This window comes from Dama dama, chromosome 1 (assembly GCF_033118175.1).
Source record: "Dama dama isolate Ldn47 chromosome 1, ASM3311817v1, whole genome shotgun sequence".
Taxonomy (NCBI): domain Eukaryota; kingdom Metazoa; phylum Chordata; class Mammalia; order Artiodactyla; family Cervidae; genus Dama; species Dama dama.
In genome coordinates, this window is record NC_083681.1 from 22,875,473 (window position 1) to 22,899,083 (window position 23,611).

The window sequence follows — 23,611 nt, forward strand, 5'->3', positions numbered from 1 at the left end:
GCCCGCTCCACCGCCGTAGCGCCCCGGGGTCCGAAGGCGCACCCGAGCCGGGCCATGCCGCGGGGAGCGGCGCCGCGGGCCGTGCTGCTGGCCGTGCTGCTGGCGGGGCTCCTGGAGGCGACGGGTCGCCTGCTCAGCGGTGAGTGCGCGCGCTGGGGCGGGGGCTGGTTCCCAGGCGCGCTCGGCTGCGGCTCCCACGGCATCCCGGCTGCGGCTGACCGTCTTCAGGGCCACGGCGCCTTTTCTCTGGCCCTCGGAGGAGAGGGTGGAGGGGTGGCGCCCCCCGCCCCACCAGTGGACTCAGCCCCACCGGCTCCCGCTGCTTCTAGAGAAGCAATCGCCGGGCGGCTGAGCCCAGCCAGCGCCGGTTCCCTGCGTGTCCTGGACAGCTCGACGTCCACTCCCCGCCCAGGGTTACCAGATACCGGGAGACGGAGGCTAGATGGGACAGTGAGCAAACTGCTCCGGGAGACGCCCCTCGGTCCGCCCCCATTGAGCGAGTCTCAGTAGTCCCCAGGACCCCCACACAGGGCCTGTCCTGCCCACCGAGGAGGTCTCCTGTCCCCGGGGACGGAGCGGGCGGGGGGCGTACAATAGCGATTCTAGCTCAGCTGTGCGGTGCGAACCCAGCCTGTTACTCCTGGTCTCTCCTGATGCGGGGTAGGGAGGGAGGCAGAATCCTGCGCCTGGAATTAGAGCGTTTAGAAAAAGCAGCCTAGTTGGCGCGGGACAAGCCCCGCCTTACTGGGATGAATGACTCTCGGCTTCCTTCCTCCTGTCGTGTGACTGCCGGCGCGGACTTGGGCTTCAGAGGAGGTACAGTGCTCTGGCTTCTTGCCTCTTGCATTTGTTCCGCATGCCGTGGCGGGGGCCGGCGGGAGGGCGATGTCCGTGTCTCTTCTCGGGTTTCCTTCGTGACTTTTGCAGGCAATAGATGGGCCACGAGGGATGGAGGAGAAAGAAAACCTCCGCTCAGTTATCTATGCTTCCGAAGTTGGTTGAGAGACTCTAAAGTTGGTTTCAGGATGGGGTGGGGTGCCGAGCGGCAAAATGGGAGGGTAACCGAATTCAGCTGTTTGGGTGACCGCTTCCCCGGGCTCTGTCGTCCATGGAGAGGAACAGAAGTCCCTCCCGCCCTTCCCTTTCCTGCAAGTGGGAGATGAGAGACACTTCCTGAAAGCAAGGGGACCAGATGAGCCCTGGGCCTTTTTCCAGCTCTGGATCACTCTGGCACTCACTGGCTGACTGGGGATGTGTGGCCAGGCTGGGCCATACAGGAAACTCGTTTAGGGTGTTATGATGATCACCTTGATAATCCAACGGTGGAAAAATGGAGGCTGCCTGTAAATTTACCTCCAGATTTGGGGTTCCTGGGACTCATTTGTTTTTCCTCTTCTTCCTCATCTGGAGCCACCTTTAAGGACCCCTAGAAGCTGAGCTGGCCCAGCCTTCTCCCAGGTCTCCAGAACCCCTTCTCATTGAGAATGCTGCTCTTAGGAGTGCTCCTAATTTTCTGTTGGAGCAGTCCTGCTAGAGTTTCTCTATTTAGCAACAGGAGAAAAATGGCAGAGAAAAGGAAAAGATGCAAAATGAAAAACCAACGTTTTTCATTTAAGAATTTATTTACAAAAGCAATGAAAGAAGAAATTGAAAATAAGAATTCACAAGAGCTCTCTGGATTATCTGTATGTACTCTGTTCCCACTTAAGCACTGAAAATGCAGTTCACTGCCTGCGGCCTTTTGCCCTGTACTCTGGGCAGTTTGGGGAATAACGAATACTATCTGGCTCCCTGCACAGTTGCAAAACAAAGAGGAAAATGAGAACATTCTATGAGAGCTGGAAAGAGTTCTCCAAACACAAATCCTCAACTCCTCGCTCTGTGGCAGCAATTGACATCCAGAGCCCAAGAACTGGCTCTCCACTGCAAGGGATTCTCCTTGTTGAAATCTGGTTTTCACTGTACAGCTGGATCCAGAAACATATGCTGTGTTCTCCCTGTGGGCTCGGAAGCATGTGTGTTTCTGTATTCCCAGCACCTAGCCCAGCACCAGGCACCGAGTGTACACTCAGTACATACTGACTGGACAAAGGAGCGATGAGGCTGATGTTTTGGGTGCAGAATTGCAATCATGAAATTAAAAGACTCTTGCTTCTTGGACGAAAAGTTATGACAAACTTAGACAGTGTATTAAAAAGTAGAGACATCACTTTGCCGACAAAGATCCATATAGTCAAAGCTATGGTTTTCCCAGTAGTCTTGTACAGGTGTGAGAGTTGGACCATAAGGAAGGCTGACCACTGAAGGATTGATGCTTTTGAATTGTGGTGTTGGAGAAGACTCTAGAGAGTCCCTTGGACAGCAAGGAGATCAAACCAGTCCATCCTAAAGGAGATCAACCCTGAATATTCATTGGAAGGCCTGATGCTGAAGCTGAATCTCCAGTACTTTTGCCACCGGATGTGATGAGCTGACTCATTGGAAAAGACTCTGATGCTGGGAAAGATTGAGGGCAGGAGAAGAAGATGACAGAGGATGAGATGGTTGGATGACATCACCGACTCGATGGACATGAGTTTGAGCAACTCATACTTCAGGAGATGGTGATGAACAGGGAAGCCTGGCGTGCTGCAGTCCCTGGGGTTGCAAAGAGTCGAACCTGAGTTAGTGACTGGACAGAACAGATCAGAAATGGCTTCAGGAGCCCAGACACAAGCTAGGGTGGTATGTACTGGTGAAGGACTTGTAGTCTGTCCTCAGTAGAGTCCCATCCGTTTGTCTTTGTCTTCAGCCTTTCAGGTGTCAGTCAGATGAGACATATTACACAGACCCCCAGTGCAACCTGGGCCTGCGTTGGCATGAGGGATCGAACACATGTCTCTTATGTCTCCTGCATTGGCAGGCGGGTTCTTTATGACTAGCACCACCTGGGAAGCCCTATGTGACCTTAGCCAAGCAAATTTCTCTGAACCTCAGTTTTCTCATCTGTAAAATGAGGCATAAACAGCATCTACAGCAGAGGATTACTCTGAGTGTTCAGTGAGATAAGGTGTGTATGTAACTGTAAAAGCCCTTAGTGTAATGCCTGACACATAGTAAGAATTCACTAAACCTTAGCTGTTGTCTTTAAGCAAGACCAGTAGCAGAAATCCCCTTGGATCTGATGCTCATAGCTTCTGCTTATACCATAGACTGGGTGAATTCTCAGTCCTGCTACCTAGGCAGAGGGTTCAGGGTTGAGAAGACCACACTTGACTTCAGAATGCCTCTTTTACCTGAAGGAAACCCCAAACAGAGATGACTCACTTTAAACCACACTATCTCCTGAGACTCCCAAATGGCATGAAAGTGTTGTTTGTGTGCCTTTAAGTGAAACAATAAATCTTCATCCACTGCTCTTTTAAAGATTAATTTTAAATGTCTGCTTTTCAATCATCTGTAATGGAATAAACAAAGGATGGAGGTCCTACACAATTTAGGCATCAGAGTCTAAATCACTGCATCTCCTCACTGGAAGGGGTATTAATTTGCTCTGAGAGCCTAAAGGACACTAAAACAGTCCACTGATGAGTAATCAGAATTCCTGCCCAGCTTCATTCAGATGTCTCCAAGCATCTCTGCTCTGGTATATTTTAAGTGTTAGTCGCTCAGTCGGGTCCAACTCTTTGCGACCCCATGGACTGGAGCCGGCCAGGCTCCTCTGTCCATGGAATTCTCCCGGCAAGAATACTGGAGTGGGTAGCCATTTCCTTCTCTAGGTCATCTTCCCTGTCCAGGAATCGAACCCAGGTCTCTTGCATTGCAGGCAGCTTCTTTACCATCTGAACATGTGTTGGGGGGCACTAAAATAGGTAGGCTTCTTTTCTTCTCCAGGTCAGCCAGTCTGCCGGTTAGGAACCCAGAAGCCTTGTTATGAAGTCATTTACTTCCGTGATGCTTCTCAAAGACTGAACTTTGAGGAAGCCAGAGCAGCCTGCCGGAGGAATGGGGGCCAGTTAGTCAGCATTGAGTCTGAAGATGAACAGAGACTGATAGAAAAGTTCATTGAAAACCTCCTGGCTTCTGATGGCGATTTCTGGATTGGACTCAGGAGGCGTGAGGACAAACAAAGCAATGGCACAGCCTGCCAGGACCTTTATGCCTGGATCGATGGAAGCAGAGCAGCATTTAGGTAAGTGTGCGGAACTCACAGAGGCTAGCTCACTTGACATAGCTCAAGAAAGAGGCAGGCTAGTCAGGGTGGAAGAGAAGCCCAGCTGGGCAGAGCCCCAAAGGGATAGCAGCACTGGCACAGCCATGGACCGAAGCAGCGTGGCAAGGGTGATAAATCAGCCTTACCTTGGGCCCAGCTCATGTCCAGAGAGCTCTGCCCAGGAGGGTGGCCCAGACACACTGCTTCAATAGCACACAATGCATGATGTCAGTGGTTCTGGCTCCCTGGCCTTTTGGACTAGAACCCTAATGAGAGATTGTTTAATTTTTATTAGAGTATAGTTGATTTCCATTGTGTTAGTTTCAGATGTACAGCAAAGTGAGTCAGTTATACATATACATATATGCACCCTTTTTTAGGACCTTTCCCTTATAAGCCATAACAGAGTACTGAGTGGATTCCCTGTGCTATACTGTAGGTCCTTGTTAGTTATCTATTTTATATATAGCTGTGTATATATGTCAATCCCAAGCTCCCAATTTATCCCTCCCTCACCCTCTTACACCTTGGTAACCATAAGTGTGTTTTCTACATCTGTGACTCTATTTATATTTTGTAAATAAGTCCATTTGTACCATTTTTTTTTAGATTTCACATATAAATATCATATGATATTTGTCTCTCTCTGTCTGACTGACTTCACTCAGTGTGACAATCTCTACGTTCATCCATGTTGCTGCAAATGACATTATTTTGTTCTTTTTATGGCTGAGTAATATTCCATTGCATATATGTACCACATCTTTTATCCATTCCTCTGCTGATGGATGTTTAGGCTGCTTCCATATCTTGGCTACTATAAACACTGCTGCAGTGAACACTGGGGTGCATGTATACTTCTGAATTATGGTTTTCTCTGAGTATATGCCCAGGAGTGGGCTTGCAGGCCCAGTGAGAGACTAAAGGGCTATGGGGCTGAAGGGCTTTAGACAACAAGGAATTATGCTGCTGCTGCTGAGTCACTTCAGTCGTGTCCGATTCTGTGCAACCCCATAGACAGCAGCCCGCCAGCCTCCCCCATCCCTGGGATTCTCCAGGCAAGAACACTGGAGTGGGTTGCTGTTTCCTTCTCCAAGGCATGAAAGTGAAAAGTGAAAGTGAAGTCACTCAGTTGTGTCCGACTCTTTGTAATCCCATGGACTGCAGCCTACCAGGCTCCTCCATCCATGGGATTTTCCAGGCAAGAGTACTGGAGTGGGTTGCCATTGCCGTCTCCGGAATTATGATGACAGGCAAGAAATTAGAGCCAGATCTAATTCTCTGGCGTGGCCACGAGGGGACACAAAGAAGCCTGCTGTTTGCAGAACGCTTCTAAACCTCCAGTATTGCACTCACTTCACATACTCGCCCTAGCACCATAGCACTGCCATCATCCTTCCCTGAGGAGAGCAGTGACATGGAAAAATGTCAACAAATATCAAAATTAAAAGGCAGACTTAAGACCAGAAATGTGCTGTAACAAATTTAACAGTTACTGTCTTTTTTACAGTAAATAGTATATATAAGTCAGTGAAACACTAAATGTTTAAATGTCAATAAAACCCCTGAGCAAAAGACCTGAGCAAACAGTTCACAAAATAGACACTCTAACTGGTAAACAATCGTATGGGGAAAAAGTTTAAACTCAGTTTCAATCAAAAGAATGAAGATAAGAATATATCTCTTTTTACCTACCCCATTTACGACAGCGTATCAGCATTTATTGAAGCCCACGCATTTGGCTATTCTGATCCACACCTTCGTTTAAGTTCCAGGAGTATCTCCTCCAAGATTCTCATGGGCCTCTCTTCCCAGGAGAACCTTTTTTTTTGTCTGCTCTGGGTCTTCACTGTGGCGCTCAGGCTTCTCTACTTGTGGCACACAGGCTCTCCAGTTGCCAGGGACAAGCTTAGTTGTCCGTGGCATGTGGGAATCTTAGTTTCCCAACCAGGGACTGAACCTGTGTCCCCTGCATTAGAAGGCATGATTCTTCACCACTGGGCTGCCAGGGAAGTACTCCAGGGAGAAATTTTAAAAAAGAAGATTAGCAGGAGGAACTACCCTCTCCACCACTGCAGCTGGTCCCCAGAGCCATGACTTACACTTACTGAGCCCCCCTCACCTCCTCCGTCCTATTGAGGCTCCCCTCCCCTCTTCTTGGGGAGCCTCCGTGGCTTGCTTACCTTGTGGCAAGACCCAGACCCTTATCCCTGAGGAGTGTGAAGCCCTAGTCAACTTGAATTTCTCAGTCTGGAGTGATTTTACTTTTCTATTTACCATCAAAATGGAGCACATGAGTACCAACAAGTACCCAAGTAGATACCTGAGTGCCAAACATATCCCCCTGCCTATAACAGCAGAGATACCTTCACCTCATGATTAGGGTCAGTACCTCCTGCAAAGACAATGACTCCTCCTCTTGCCTGCTGATTCCTGAACACAAGGATCCCTTGGTGTCCAAGTGGCAGGCATTGGTTCAACAACATTCATGGTGTATCTTCTGGTGGAAGGATTTCTCCTTTGGATAGCAGGCCCTCTAAACTCACAGGCCTTAACACTGCAGAGACAAGAAGCACAAATTCCCCAAGTGGGTACTGCCAGGGATGGCAAGCAAGGGTTCTCCTCCTTTTGCAAGCTGTAGCCTTGAGAAATGTATTTCTTAAAGAATAAAGCTTGAACATCAAAATTACTTCCTTATCCATGGACTGCAGAATGGATGTAGTTACCAGGCATGAAAATGACAATAATCTCATTGTACATCTCCATCAGAGTGCTTGGGTGACTAGGTGTATCGTCAAGGAGCAGTAATATTTGGAAACGAATCATTTTTCTGATAGTAGGTCTCAACAGGGGGCTTAAAATATTCAGTAAATCATGCTGTGAATAGTTGTGCTGTCATCCAGCTGTGTCGTCCCATTTATACAGCAAAGGCCAAGTAGATTTAGCGTATTTCTTAAGGGCCCTAGAATTTTCAAAATGATCGGTGAAAACTAGCTTCAACTTAAAGCCACTGGCTGTGTCAGCTTTTTTTATTATTATTATTTATTTATTTTTTGTTGAAGGATAATTGCTTTACAGGATTTTGCTGTTTTCTGTCAACTCTCAACATGAATCAGCCATAGGTGTACATATATCCCCTCCCTTTTGACCCTCCCTCCCATCTCCCTCCCCAGCCCATCCCTCTAGGTTGATACAGAGCCCCTGTTTGAGTTTCCTGAGCCACACAGCAAATTCCCTGTGTCAACTTTTTTTAAAAATCTTTTTTATTGGACTAAAATTGCTTTACAGTGTTGTGTTAGCTTCTACTGCACAACGAAGTGAATCAGCTATAAGTGGACATATATCAGGCTTCCTAGGTGGCATCAGCAGTAAAGAATCTGCCTGCCAGTGCAGGAGATACAAGAGACTCAGGTTCGATCCCTGGGTTGTAGAAAATGGGAAGCCACTCCAGTATTCTTGCCTAGAAAACTCCACGGACAGAGGAGCCTGAGCAGATATGCACGCATACATCCCCTCCGGTCATCCTGCTCTTTGAAGCTTTGAAGCTGAAGGTTGACTTCTCCTCTCTAAACTAGGAAAGTCCTAGATGGTATCTTCCATTAAAAGGCTGTTTATCCTACATTGAAAATCTGTTGTTTAGTGAGGCCACCTTTGTGAGTTATCTTTAGCTAGATCTTCTGAATAACTTGCTTCAGCTTCTAATCAGCGTCTACTGCTTCACCATGCACTTTTATGTTATGGAGACAGTTTCTTTCCTTAACTTCATGAACCAACCTCTGTTAGCTTCAAATTTTTCTTCTACACCCCTTGGCTTCCAGACCCCAGAATACTCTTGCATGACACAGGATGACACAAAGGTCTATGATTCAAAGTCTGCACTGCTTCTGGGAGGATGTTGCCCCCTCCTCACAAGTATTGCCACTCAGTTAGTGCTTCGGGTGTGTTTTCAACAAGCTCATTCCTCATTCTGTCAGACTGGCAGCTTTAGGAGAGCGAAGTATGTGGTCTGGCTAGTAAATCCCCTGCTTACTCCCACATCTCCTTTGCTAGAAACCTGGTTTTTTGGTCTGATTAGACCTTATTTAGAATCCTGAGCTGGTAGATCAAAGACTGTGTAAGTATTTGGATAGTGATGCTAAGACCCTGAGGTAGGAAAGGCAAACCAATGGCCAGATTATCCATTCCTATCAACATGAATCATCGCCCCTTCCAGGATGAAAGGAGTCCAGTGGGGTCTAGTTGCCACCACGTGTTAGGCCCGTCTCTGTTGCTGGCAGGCTGGATTTGGCAGTAGCTGGATCAGCCTTGGTTAGTGGGAACAGCTACTGCTGAGCCCGTGCATGGCCTCGCTCCTGCCGCACGGCCACTCTAGCATACGCCTGTTACATCAGCTCGGGGGCAGCTGCTCACAGGTTGAGCTGTTTTGTCTCCCTGGTTAATCAGGGCCTCTTCTGTGCTAGAGGCTTTTTGCTGGGCTTTAACATATGGTCGGTTTTCATAGTTTATGCCTACTCCCATATGTCTGTTCACGTCGTTCTATCCAAGAGCTCCTTGTCCTCAGCCACCCACTCTTTCTCCTTTTAGACTCCCGATCAGCTGACCAAGCTCTTTGCCTTAGTCTAATGTCCAATAACTTCTCTTTCCATACCAAGCTGTTAAGAAGGTACACCCACAAAGCTCTGGTCATTGGGAGGTTGTCTCTTTAACCACTAGATCTTTCAAAGCCACCTCTGAGTGGGGCTGTAGGACAGCTGCTGCCCATGTGGATCTGTCCCCCCATGCTTGGCTGACCTAACCAAGCTTAGGCTACCTTTACCAGCTGGTCGTAAGGGATTCCCTTAAGCAGCTATAGGTATAAGCTGAGGGATAGGCTGATACAATAGAGGAAGATGTCACGGTGGTCTGCTCCATTTGTACAAGCCCATTGGTCCTAAATATACCTCTTCCATCTTATAATGAGTTGATTCCTGCCTAATCTTTTGACTATGTACGTCTGACAGTATCTCACTCTCACTGAGCAAGTTGGATTGTATGGTCTCTTGGTACTCCTTGCCTAGTAGTAAGCCAGAGTTGCTTGCAAAAGGCGGTTTTTTTCTCAGTTACAGGTGATGTGGCCTTGCTACAGAATCTTAAGGTTTTGCATTGTGATTCTCTCATTGGAGCTTGCGCGGATGCCCCATGACATTGTTTTTCTCACCACCGATGCCTCTAACAACAGGGTCTGATGGATCATATGACCCAAGTGGGAAGTCTGCTTCCATCACAGCCTAGAACTGCTTCAGAGTCCTTTTTGACTCTGGACCCCACTCAAAGACAGCTGCCTTTCATGTCAACAGGTATATAGACCAGAACAGTATTCCCAGGTATGAAATATGCCACCTCTAGAGCCCGGAAGGGACCTACCACATGCTAGGCTTCCTTCTTCAAATGGTTGCAAGATGCTTCAAATTATTGTGAGATGAAATAATTTAACCTGTAACTTGAAAGAGGTGTTGTGGCATCCCCTAGACTACAAAACACCTACACATTTTCATGAAGTAGCAGGCCCCTGGATCTTCATAGCATTTATCTCCAACCTTGGGGCTTCCCTCATTGGGAAGTTGGTAAAGAATCCATCTGCAATGTGGGAGACCCCGGTTCAATTCCTGGGTCAGGAAGATCCCCTGGAGAAGGGATAGGCTATATACTCCAGTACTCTTGGGCTTCCCTTGTGGCTCAGCTGGTAAAGAATCTGCCTGCAGTGTGGGAGACCTGGGTTCAATCCCTGGGTTGGGAAGATCCCCTGGAGAAGGAAAAGGCTACCCCCTCCAGTATTCTGGCCTGGAGAATTCCATGGACTTCTATAGTCCATGGGGTCACAAAGAGTAGGACTTGACTGAGAAACTTTTCACTTTCACTTTCAACAGTATGGTGGACCAAAGTGATTTTCTGCAAGATATCCAGGAAGTCTCTCTTCATGTCATATTATGACAGAGGGTAGGAAAAGTAGTATAGTCCTGGGGCAAGACCATAAATACATACTGATGTCCATTTCAAATGAAGGCAGACTGTTTCTAATTCTCCTTCGGATACAGATGAAGAAGAATGTACTCACCCAATCTTCATACTAGGTACCCAAGGATGTGTTAACCAGCTCTAGCAAAGATGCCACATATGCCACAGCAGTTGCAAGGGGGCTTCTACTTGGCTGAGTCTGTGCTACTTCAGTCTCATCCTTCAGAACCTGCCTGGGGACAGGGGCAGGGGCCAGACTAGTGATTATACAGAGATGTGATGGGGAATACCATCCTGGCATTTCCTAGGTCTTTGGAGGCGGCACTACCTTCTGTCATGTTTGCCTGGATAAGGTATTGTTTTCTGTTTACTCTCTTGAAGAGGACAGGGAAGAATGCAGTTTTCAAGGCTTCCCCTTGAGCTTCTCCACTGTTATAACTCTTACCCCATAAGTTTTCAATTCATATATTTTGAGACTGGAGAATGACCACTGGATGGGTCCCACTGTGAGCTGGTCCTTGTCTCAGAGAGACAGCACTGAGCAGTCCTGAAGAGAGATCTTAGTTCTCTACCCAGGAATAGGACCTGCGTAGCCTGGATAGAAACCAGGAATCCTAGCCACTAGTCCACCAGGGATTAGAGGCTAAAAGCAAAGTTCCCCTGACCCATTGAAAAATACATTTCTCACAGAGGCAAAAACATAAAAACAGGTACAAAGTTTATTATTAGAAACACAGCGTAACATGTGGGAGAGCACATGGGCGCATGCTCAGTCGTGTCCTACTCTTCGTGACCCTGTGGACTGTAGATCGCCAGGCTCCTCTGTCCATGGCATTCTTCAGGCAAGAATATTGGAGTGGTTTGCCGTTTCCTCCTCCAGGGGATCTTCCTGATCCAGAGATTCAACCCACATCTCCTGCATCACCTGCCTTGCAGGCAGATTCTTTACCACTGAGCCACTGCGGAAGCGTGGGTAAACACACAGAGGAGCAATTTGTTTATTTAAGTCAGCAGCTAGGCAGAAATACACACCCGGAGAGAAAGGGTATGGGAGTCCTCTCTAATGAGGAGGGGTGAAGTAAAGAGGTGATTTAAATCACTGATATAGGATAATCCTTCTGGGGCTTCGTTTACCTTTGGCCAGTTATCTTGTTTCTTTTTTCACACCTGACAGGTCCTAGGACCCTCCCCAAGATGCATGCACAACTTTTTGTTAAGATGGATCTTATCACAGATGCCTGTAGGTGCATGTGGTCCCCCATGCACCTACTTATTATGGACCCCCTCCCTTGTTGACCGCCCCTCGCCCCAATGAGCATTCTATGGGCAGACAGGGAACTTTTCCTTGACCTCAAGAGTGGTCATCTTATCTCTTTATTCTAGCAGAGCAAAGCTTCTGCCACTAGCTCTGTGCTTGGAGTGTCTGGGTGAGAACACAGCCTCAAGCAAACACAACTTTGCTTGGCAAACACCGGCTGTTCAGCCTGGGGGCCCGTCTATCTCCTACCTCAGTCCTGAGCCAGAACTCCATTTAATACTTGGCCTCAATATGCTCCCACTCAAATGGGTAACCTTAATGACACTTCACAACTTTGGGTAGCAATGTTAACTTGCACGCTCTGTCCAATAGCCTTTGTAATATCAGGGTATTCCTCTTCCCCCAGAGTGTGATTCCTCGAATATATGGCCATAGGTCCCTTGGGGAGAATAAAGGAAAAATATCATGTGCACCTGGGGCTTCCCAGGTGGTGCTAGTGGTAAAGAACCCACCTGCCAGTGTAGGAAATGTAAGAGACTCAGGTTCAATCCCTGGGTTGGGAAGATCCCCTGGAGGAGGTCACGGCAACCCACTGCAACCCACTCCAGCATTCTTGCCTGGAGAATCCCATGGACAGAGGAGCCTGGTGGGCTACCGTCCAGAGGGTCAAGAGTCGGACATGACTGAGGCAACTTAGCTCACATGCACGCACCATGTGCACCCACTGGGGTGTCTCAGGGTCCTTCCTCTTTCTAGCAGTGAGTTCCAAGCCTGAAAGCTGGCTCAAGTCCAGAAACTAGATGCCAGGCATCATATTCCATCCATTCCATTATCTGTGAAATATCATAAAGCCATAAGGCCAGTGGGGAGGAGAACAGACAAGTGGGAGGCCCAGCAACAAGGTTGGAAAATTGCCTGGAGGTGACTAGTGAGGTGCAGAGCCCAGCCCCCGTCAGGAACCCCAGCTGACCAGTGTCCAAGCAGCGTTGCAAGCTCAGCTATCATCCAGGCAAATTCAACCCAATGAGTTCAGCAGAGGACTTTCCTTCTGGTGAACTGCAGCACCAGACTCAAGCAGAGCTCTCCTGGGGTAGTACACGGAGAGCTGTCTCTTAGGTGTCCATAAGGAGGGGCTGTGACAAGGGCTAGGCAGAGCTGCAGGGCTCATCTAAACAGTCTGAGCATCAGGGCAGAGATGGGCCCTGGAAGCAATCTGCTTGGGTGAGTAACCAGGCAGAGTACAAAGCCCAGGCCTGAGTCAGTACGTGGCCTAGGTGCTCACAGCATCTAAACTACCTATGGAATCCAAGGCTTTAACCGGGCACCCACAGATCTAACTGGGCAGCAGCACCATTTAATTCCAAGTACCACTGGGGCTGGAATGCACCCCATCCAGGAAACTGGGAGACAAAGACAAGAAATCAGGCAGCGGAAGCTAACAAAAGGTCTCATCAGCCTGATGAACTAGAAACAACTTAAAAACTGAAAAAGACTAGCTGGGCCTCCTGCTTTTTCCCGAACTCTGTCTCCTACTTTGAAGCCTCAGATGCTTGAATACTCTCTCCACTCCTCAAGAGTTCAGAAGGCAGCTGTGGCTACTGAAAAGCATGGGGAGATGGAAGCAGGGCAAGCTCTGGATGCAATAAACCATGCCTCTCCCAGTGCGTCTGATTTCTTAAAAACGAGAAACAAAACCCAGTTAGCCAAAAGCAAAAAAAAAATAATAAGATTGTCCAGACAGGCCCTGCTGGCTGCTTTTTCTCATAATAACTTTGCAGACATCATATGGTAATATATTCCTCCCTGCAAAGAGGCTGTGGCAAATGTCAGATGATTGATTGTGATGTCCATATTCGAAAGCATGGTTCTCCTTATTGGCCGCACTTCAATTCCTCACTCTCTCTTAAGTTCCTGGCTCCGTGGAACTTGAGAGGAGAGCAAAGGCTTTAAAGTCTTGCAGGATCCTTCTCCAGCTGCCTCCACTGTTGACCCCTTTCCTACAGGAACTGGTATGTGGATGAGCCTTCCTGCGGCAGCGAGGTCTGCGTGGTCATGTACCATCAGCCGTCGGCCCCCGCCGGCATCGGGGGCCCTTACATGTTCCAGTGGAATGACGACCGATGTACCATGAAGAACAATTTCATCTGCAAATATTCTGATGGTAATGAGTCCTCTCCCAGGTTATGTGACTGCACTCTCAGCCTCCTCTCTCCTTTCATAATCAGCTGCTGGTTCCAAGAATTTGTCACCTAGTCTCTGAGAAAGCTTGCTGCAAATGCCAGCAGTGTTAAACTTTGGTAATTCTTGTAAAGGGAGATGTCCTGATTCCTCCTCGCTGAGGAGTAATTCTAGTAAAGGAGAGGGTATTAGATGCTAAGAGATGAAGGAATGAAAGGGTCTAATTTATGGATGATAAGGCAAGAATTATGAGAACTTCAAGAAATAAAAAGCTTCCCAGGTGGACAGTTAACAATTCTTATTCCCTCCATATGTGAGGTTGTACACTGTAGGAGCTTAGAATAAGGAAGAGATATGAAAGGAAGCTGGCCATTTTTCTTGCATGTCTTCTGCCAGCCATTTTCTGGGGCTTTAAGGAAACAGGATAATGACCACAGGAGGTAGATGATAAAATATGCTAATTTTACTGACACTGGGCAGATAGCAGTCACTTTGATAAGCAGGCTTAAACTCCTTAGGCCACCCTTTATATATATGCCTTGCAAACTTAACTAGCTTTTTCATCTAGATCTATTAAGGGTTTTGAATTGGCTATAAGCCTGTAATCTCACTGTGCTGGGGTTTCCCAAATTTCTCCATTATGATGGACTGGAATCTAAACATGAAGTGATTCTTGATCTGTTAGTGAAGTTTTTCACCACCCTGAAGCCAACTGCTTGATCTCAGTTCTGCATCTTTTCCTGACAGGAGTAGAATGACTTGTTAGTTACATCTAGTTGGGGACTAAACAATCCTGTCATTTCAAAATTGTTGGAGCTTGACTGTGCCTTTGCTGCTAAAGTTGTTTTTCCTCCCTCTTCACCCCGTCAGATGAATTCTTCTCTCCAGAGACCCGGTCTTCCCCACCACAGAGTTGTCTCAGGCAGGGAGGTTGCAAGGATCGAGGCTGACTTGGCAGGGCCCTTTTTTAGAGCAATTAAAGCAAGTGCACTTATGACAAACTGGCTGCCCATCACTTTTGTTCATTATATCCTATTATCGTCATGATTTAAAATTCTGTACCTTAAACATTTTTTGAAATGTGAGATTTTGGCACTTGTTTTCATAGCCTTTTATTTTGGGGTTAGAATCAGTTAGTTTTTTTTAAAGTAATTTTGTTTATTAATCATGCTGTTGCCTGTATTAGACTGAGTCCTGGCAGGGAAAAGATGGCACACTCAAAGGGTTTAATGAGAGGAGTATAATAAAATGATATTTACCAAAGTGTGGATGCAGAACATGAGACGGTGAAATGCCTAGGGACCAGCTACAGCAGGAAGCTATTACTACCCCTAGGCTTCAAGGAGCGAAGGGAGGGGATGGTTTTAGCAGAACCCAGAGAAATCTTGGAGTCATGCAAGAGGAACCACCCAACAGGAGCTGTAACCAGACAATACAGTACTCTCAAACCACCGTGATGTGGGAGAGAGGTCTGGGGAATAATACTAGGACCTGTCTCTTCTCCTACCCTCTAATCTCCAGCTTCTGCCTCCTATTGTGTGTGTTAAGTCCAGTCAAGAACCAGAGGACAAGGGAGCCCGGGACACATCCCCAGAGGTCAGCCTCCCAGGACACAGAGAAGGACCAGGAATAGACTGAGCCGGGGATGTGGGCACATGGAAGAAGGCTAACACATTGCCTCACTGCAGACCACCCCCTCCTTCTCAGGACAAGTTCACGGACCTCAGCACACCGCGAAGGGACTGGCTTGATCAGACCCTTGCCTCTCTGCAGCCCCAGTTCTCACCACTTTTATTCCATCCCCCAGCCAGTTCCCTTCTGTGTTTTGGGAAGTTCCCCATGATCTCTTAACTGCTGTTTCCACTGCTTGGAACATGCTTCCCTCTTTCCCAGTCAACTCATTCTCAGCCTTCAGGTTCAGGTTAAGCATCGCCTTCTCTCATAACAATAGGTGGTCCTGGATTGTACCTTTGATGATGACAATAGTAATTTTCTGTAAAGGGCATTTTTAGGACAATAGGCATAACTTGAATAAGATCTGTAGATTGGATGATACTATACATATCAATGTTGATATTTTGGTTTCAATAATTGTACTATGGTTATGATAGAGTACATAACCTGGTCCTGGTCCTGTTTTAAATACACTTTGAGGTGTTTAGGGAATAAAGGGTAACTATGGCTACAGCTTATTCTCCGAAAAAAAGTTATGCATGTGTCTGTATGTGAATATATGTGAATATATGTGTGTCTGTGTATATAGAGAGACTTAGATATAGATACATAGATATATAGAGATATATATAAAGAGAGAGACAGAGAGAATAGTTATATAAATGAAATGTGATAAAATGATAACTTTTGGGCGAAGGATACATGGGAATTCTTTGCAGTAGTCTTGCAAATTTTCATAAATTTTAAATTATTTCCAAATAAGTTAAAAAAAATCACTTCCTCTGGGAAGCATTCCAGGGCTTAACCTCAAAACTAGGTTAAGTGTTCCTCCTATGAGGATCATAACACCTCACACACACAGTACATATACTGCCTGTTGGCAAGTTTGTCCACTTCACTATATGGTTGGCATGAAGTCTGGAAATACATGTTTGACCCTACACTTCATGGACTAGGGGAAGGTCACCCAGTATGGCTCCAGCATTATGGCACAGTATCCTACTATACCAGAGGGCAAGCGACCAGTTGAAAGACAGCATCTAAAATGAAATTTGACAACATGACCACGTAGAGTAGGTGGCATACCAGCCAGATCTGAACACTTGATTCCTTCCAAGGTGGGCTAAAAGCATAGACACATTCAGTGGAAATCAGAGACAAATCATCTGAGGCAATGTCACAGACTATTGCATTGCATTGTTGATGGAAATGCTGCATTAATTTGCCGTGTTCACGGCAGTTTTGCCCAATGGATTGAACTATGGAGGGACAACAAAATGACTGCATCATTTTCTGTAATGTCATTGAATATATGATATATTGTAATATAATATCACAAAATTAATATGTATGAATATTCTCCTATAATTCTATATTTTATTGCCATCCCGTAGAGTGTCAGTTCCTTAGAGAGCTGGGACAGATTTTGATTTGCTAGTGTATCTCTAATATCTAGCATGGGGTTTGTCTCCTTGTGATCTGAAATTTTCATTTGAATTTTTTAAGTTCAAATCCCAGTTCAGCTACTTATTAGCTGTGAGATTTGAGTAGCTTACTTAATTTCCCTGTACCTGAGTCTCCTTGTGAACAAATTCAGAACAGCACTTACTCACAAGGCTGTTATCAGGATAAATTGGGTTTGTTTTTATAAAAACATTTAGAACATAAGAATGTTTCTATCATATTGCAGACATTTTAAATAAATAAATGGATTTGCATCACTTCTACACACACACCCACACCCACACCCACACACACACATATGATTAAAATTTCCCTTCTGAATAAAACCTCAGAATAGCTTTGACATCTTGGCCTTTTGTGTGCGTGTTATTCGCTCAGTCATGCCCGACCCTTTGTGACCCCACAGACTGTAGCCCACCAGGCTCCTCTGTCCATGAGATTCTCCAGGCAAGAATACTGGAGTGGGTTGCCATTTCCTTCTCCAGGGGATCTTCCCAACCCAGGGATCGAAACCAGGTCGCCTGCATTGCAGGCAGATTCTTTACCATCTTAGCTACCAGGGAAGCCCATCCCAGCCTTAGGACTATGAATTCTAAAATTTTGACCTTAAAGACTCTGACTCTATGACCCAGAGTCTGGGTCTTATCTGATCAGCATAAGAGTCACTGCCAGTACAAAAGACTGATACAATTTATGCCAGAAGTAAAAACATTACTGTAGGTTGTCTGTGGAGCCTGACTATCCCGAGGCTCTTAGAATTATTTTAAATAGCTCAGGTTCTAGATCACAGCTCTGCTTTGGGGTGGGCCATATTCTACTTGGTCCCCAGCCACCTCCTCTGCTTGGAGATCGGTGTTCATTGCTCTAAAACATCCCCAGTAGGAGCTGATAAAATGTCTTGGATTGCTTTAAAACAGTTCAGGGGACCTCCCTGGTTGTCCGATGGCTAAGACTTCATGTTCCCAATGCAGAGGGCCTGGGTTTGATCTCTGGTCAGGGAAACTAGATCCCACATGCCACAGCTAAGACCCAGTGCAACCTAATAGAATAGAATAGAATAAAATATTCAGACCTGGGTTTAGCCAGGGAGGAATAGGGATTATTGTTGAAACCAGATTAGCCATATGTTGATAAGCATTGACACTCCATAGGGGTTCATTATACCAATCTTTCCAGTTTTGTGTATATTTGGAAGTTCTCATATTTAAAAGTTTTAATGCTTTTTTTAAAAAGTGTCCAAGCAAAGCTGGGGAAAGGCTAGTGTTTGTGCAGAAGGGATTCTTTGGACTTACTAACCAGGTTCTGGAGTCTGATAGCATGAATTGAAGTTTGTTGGAAGATTGAATGAGCAACTAGATGGAAGCTGTGCCCTGGCCAGCTCCACTCAGAGGGTGTGGCGATTTACCTATTACTCTCATTCTTATTCCTTTCTGCTGCAGAGAAACCAACAGTTCCTTCTACAAGGACTGGAGGTAAGACTGTGATTGGAGATTTGAGTTCATTTGGGCTGTTTCACAGGTTTAGAACCTCTCCATAGGTTTAGAGTCACATGCTCTTTAGACCAGATGATTTGATGGAAAGACACCGACTCTTTGGATGGGTATAAGTCACGCTGGACATGGCACGTGGTTCATTAATCTCACCCTCTAGGGTTGCCTTTCAACTATGTGAAAAGGAGCAACTACAAATCAGTTTGGGATGTTACTTATCCTTATTGACAATATGAAAGGAATAATTCAATCTAATGAGACAAGTGAGTCAAACTGATCATTGTGGTCCTAAAAGTGAGTCACTGGCCCTTCCCCTGTGTTCTGCAGCACTTTATGGGCCTTGATGCCAGCTGCCTGCTGGTTGTGTTCCCACTTGATTCTTGGCAGCAAGAGTCATTCCAGAAAGATCACGAAAAGTAAACCTCTCGGTCAGCAAATTCAGTTCTTCACTTTCCATGATTATAAACTGCACTAGTCACTTTGCTAGTGCTTTTTGACATCCCCCCCCCCACCTCCCCGAAGCTGGTAGGACCTCAGAGAATATCTGGATGTTAATGCCTTTCTCCAGGTTCTGAGTGCATGTGTCTCTCTCCAGGTGAAGAGACAGAGCCAGCAACACCCGTACTTCCAGAAGACACAGAGAAAGAAGATGCCACAGAAACGCTGAAAGAAAGCAAAGGTATACACAGAACTCTCCCAGGGAAAAACAGATAGTGGGGCTCTCCTGATTACAAATCCCCATGGTTACATACCCTGCTTGTTCTCCCCATGGCTACTTAAAAATGAAAACAGACAGGGCACATGTGGCTTTGTAAAAACTGTATTAAATGTTAGATTTGGTCAGTGAAATAAGACAATTGGGGTGATTAGATGAGACAGGAGGTAAAAAGTCTTCAGGAAGACAATCGGAGACTTGAGAATCTCCCAGAAGTTGTTTGGGTTGGGATGGGGGGAATTGAGAATGAATGTTGAGAAATAAGAGCAGAAAGACCCAGGCCATGATTAGTATTTCTTTACAAGACAAACAGAGGAAATGGACATAGAAGATAAAAGAAAATGGGGTGATAAACTGGAGTGCTGATGGACTCTGAACCTCAACTCTCACCTTGAGTTTCAAGAGGAAGATCTGGACTGGTAGCTAGACTTAATAATGTGTTCAAATGTCAAATCAATATAGGATACATCTGAAACTAACATGATATTGTACATCAACTATATTTCAATTAAAACAAAAAAGAAAAGATCTGAGTTTTTGTTACTGGGTAACTTTAAGAAAACAAACACTTAATTTTTCAGTTTAGTTATTTACATAAGAGAAGTAACAGTATTTTTCTCACCTACCTGAGAGCATGCACTGTGTCCATATAATGAAATAGGATATTGAAGTACTGCAATTCAGCCGTGACACTAGCCACCCCAAATTAACACAGACCATAGAGGTTAAGGGCTCAGCCCCCACCCAGACTGCCCTTGCTTCAGATATCAGCCACAAGATCGGGGGTCCCCAGGCCACCTGCACTTCTAATCCACTGACTGCAATTCCAGGGAGTCACATTCAGTAATTCACTAGAACAACTTATAGAACTCAGAAAAACACCATACCCATAACTACATTTTATCTGCGCTTTTCTTTTCAGAAGCTGCCTTGAATCTTGCCTACATCCTAATCCCCAGCATTCTCCTTCTCCTCCTTGTGGTCACCACAGGTGTATGTTGGGTTTGGATCTGTAGAAGGAGGCAAGTAAAACGTTGATCCTGTAAACCTTTGTGTTTTCTGAACTTGGACTTCATTAAAAGGCAAGGCAGCTCCAAGAGAATCTCTTCTGCAGATTTGAGAATAAATCTGATGGGTTCGGGGCACTCAGAAGTACTAAGCATTTGTACTCAGTTGTAATTAACAGAGTGATCTTACATTCTTTAATTTTTTAGTGTGGAAGATTTTAAATGACTTGAGGGGCGAGACTGCGTTATTCACCTGTGTATCCACACATCACTCAGCAAAGTTTTCTCATGCATGTCCATTCTCACTCCAGAAATGTTTTTTGGGTGAGTAAAGGAGTAAATAGTGAGCCATATGAAAATGGCTGTTCCAAAGGCTCCTGGCAAACCTCTGAAACTAAAACCACTTCATTCAAAATAAAATAGCCAAATCCTTTTAATTGACTTTTACTTGAGTACACAGGTATTGATGGCTACAAAATAGTGTACCTTAAGTAGCTTAGAGCACCTCTGTTAGTGGACCGTGGAGCCACCACTTTGGAGGTGCCCAGAGCTCTTCTCAGCTACCTTTTTATTCCCCATCATCATGGTCTATACAGAAGAAGGTGGCATTGCCCCTTCACAACAGGAAAGCAAAGGTACATTTTAAGGCTTGACTCCCTTTGATGACCAATTTAAGATAAACTAATAAGATTTCAATTAGAACCTATTTCATTTAATAATAATTCCTTAGGGACTTCCCTGGTGGTCTAGCAGTTAAGATTCTGTGCTGCTGATACAGAGGATAGGGGTTCAATCCCTGGTCAAGAAACTAAGATCCCACATGCCATGCAGCGTGGCCAAAAGATTAAAAAAATAATAACATCCTTATAGAATTATTAGAATTAAAGCAGTTAATACATGCAGAGTGAGTATATTATAAGCACTAAAATATCTCTTCCTATAATCATTTTTTTTAGTTAATTCCTTTTAATCCAAAATATCGGCAGAATTCAGTTCATAGGAGGTGGTAGGGAGGCTCAAGAAGGAGGGAACATCGGTATACCTATAACTGATTCATGTTGATATATGGCAGAAACCAACACAATATTGTAATGCAATTATCTTCCAATTAAAAATAAATAAATCTAAATTTTAAAAATGTTGATATGGCCAAAAAAACAGAATTCAGTTTAAAAAATTGCTAATATGTTTTCTAACTGCTTACTCTGTGCTTGGTTCTTGATTTCCCTTCCTTATCTACCCATTGAGCAGCTCACCCCAGTCTGGGAATTGTAACTTTGAAGCTGGAGTCTACTCACGGTTTTAATCGTTTTGTACCACAGACACAAATATACTAGCAAAATATTTCCAAAAATGTACGTGAAACAGTAATACATGAGCTTCTTTATTAATGCTTCTTTAAGTATAATTATCATAATATTGAAGCAGAAATGAGCATAAAATATTTTAAGGCATCTTAAACAATAACTGATATGAAAATATCTATGATTTCCATTGGTGAGCAAGTCAAAGATACTACTAATTCTACTCAGCTTGATTGCCCACATTCAGAATTGAAGGACAGTTTCCCTTGGAGATGGATTTGTTTTCATTTGGCATTTTTCCCCCCATGCAGTTCTCCCCATAGACCCTCTGGGGGCTCTGGGGACCCTAGGATCACCAGTTCTGCTCTGTGCTCAGGCCGCGGTGAATGGCAGATAGCACACTTGCCTCGTTCATTCCTGCCACACCCGAAACCCTGCCCTGAAGGCTGACACAGATGAGAAGTGCAGCGTAGTGACCGCGCAGGGATGACCCTGTCCTGCCTGGACAGGGGCCCGGGGACATTCTCAGGCCCCTTGCCTGCTCAGCCCTGGTTCTCTGTCTTCTTAGGAAACGGGGGCAGCCGGACCCCAGCACTAAGGAGCAGCGCCCCACCTGGCCGGCTTCTCAGCCCGGGATCAGCCCGGACCTGGAGGTTTATAACGTCATACGAAAGCAGAGCGAAGCTGATCTGGCCGAGACCCGCCCGGACCTAAAGAACATCTCGTTCCGGGCGCGCTCGGGAGAGGCCACGCCCGACGCCGTGTCCTGTGACTATGAAAACGTGGCCGTGAACCCGTCTGAAAGCGGGTTCGTGACGCTGGGGAGCTTGGAGAGTGGCTTCATCACCAACGACGTTTACGAGTTCTCCCCGGGCCGAGCGGGGAGGAGCAAGGAGTCCGGATGGGTGGAAAATGAAATATATGGTTATTAGGAGGCTCGAAGGAACCCTGAACTGACAAGAATGGGAAGGGAGAGAGAAGCAATTTTCCTATAAGGGAAACACTCGGAAGGTCTCTGCAAGGGCTCGGATCACATCCTGGGGGTGAGCATGAGACGGTTTGAGCCCCCACTGGAGCCCTGGTTTGGGCTGTGTCACTTAACCCAGCCCCTCGCAGGGCTGGAACCTCTAAGAAGCACCGTGCCCAGGGGCGGGCACGTGGTAGAAAATAAATACCTGATTGTTATAACTGACTTTCAAGAGAGAGTGCTTTCCTTGGCGGGGGTGCTGTGGAGCTAGGGAAACCAACCTCTGGGTTCTGTTCCTCTTCTTCAGTACAGCGGCAAACATCATTACAAAGAGACAAAAATTCCAGAAGCTTTTCAAAGCTGAGATATGCTAGCATCGGGCTGGCCTACACATAGCAATTCTTATATCTGTTTTTGTTTTGCTTTGTTTTTTCCCAAAGAATCAAATCAAACCAAAAGCAGGAAGCAGAATGTTAGTCAGTTTGTGTCTACAGTCCTTCCTCTGCCTGTGGCCTCGGGGGACCTTTTTTTCTTTCTCCTGACATCCAAACTTGGCAAAATGTAACTTGGAAACAATTTAGAAACTAAACATGAAGTTTGAATCTAGGCTTCTCCGCTTAACTGTGTTCCCAATCCTGGTATTGCACACTGTTCTGTTTGTGTGTTTGTCTCACTGCAGCCTCAACATAATATTAGAAATAATGCTAATGATTTTACCTTTTTTTGTTTGGGGGAGCTATCTCAAACACTTTAAGACTCAAATGCAGAGAAATGCGGCCTAACACCAGTCATTTACCATGTGAAATTCTGAAGGCCATTATTTAAAACACCAGCAACATCCTACCATCAGCTCAATGATTTTATTATTTTTACCATTCCTCATATATCTTGTTTCTGAATGGTTTGTAACTTTGCTTAACACATGGAACCCCAAACTAGACAGAGTAAATTCGTCTGGGTCAGAGTGGTATTGAATGTAGTGGATTTTAATCATGGCCAATTTGCCTGACTTACCAAGGCAGAGAGCAGGGTGGATAACAAAATATCATTCATGCCTGCTTCAGGGATGTGTGTTTGGTGCAGTTAACACTATTTCAAGTAAAAAGAGTGACCCTATCATAACATTTTTAACCAGCTCTACTCCAATGTAAAGTAAAAAGTTAAAAAAAAAAAAGAAAGAGTGACCATATGGTCTGAAGGACTGATCCATTGTCCAAAACATCAAAGTTCCTATTTTGCATCAAACTTCCTGGCTCTGTGCTGTGTCTCTTTATCCAAACCTGTCCCCCTGTCTTCTGATCCCTACTAGACTGCAAGCTCCATGAAGGTTGGGGTCCAATCCACCCAGCCAGACTTGTGCTTTCTGCA

General features: G+C 45.6%; 1 protein-coding gene across 3 annotated transcripts; it reads left to right on the top strand.

The window, feature by feature from the left end:
* Positions 1-51: 51 nt before the first annotated feature.
* LAYN (layilin) lies at positions 52-22,468 on the top strand. Of its 3 annotated transcripts, none has more exons than XM_061144464.1 (7): positions 52-139; positions 3,874-4,171; positions 13,448-13,605; positions 18,200-18,232; positions 18,846-18,929; positions 19,888-19,987; positions 21,845-22,468. In XM_061144464.1, the coding sequence occupies exons 1-7, from the start codon at positions 55-57 to the stop codon at positions 22,206-22,208; spliced, it is 1,122 nt and encodes a 373-aa protein (XP_061000447.1). In that variant the 5' UTR covers positions 52-54; the 3' UTR covers positions 22,209-22,468. The 3 variants fall into 3 exon arrangements, with proteins under 3 accessions (XP_061000447.1, XP_061000467.1, XP_061000457.1); XM_061144474.1 differs by lacking the exon at positions 52-139 and adding an exon at positions 689-816; XM_061144484.1 differs by lacking the exon at positions 18,200-18,232.
* The last annotated feature ends 1,143 nt before the right edge of the window (positions 22,469-23,611 follow it).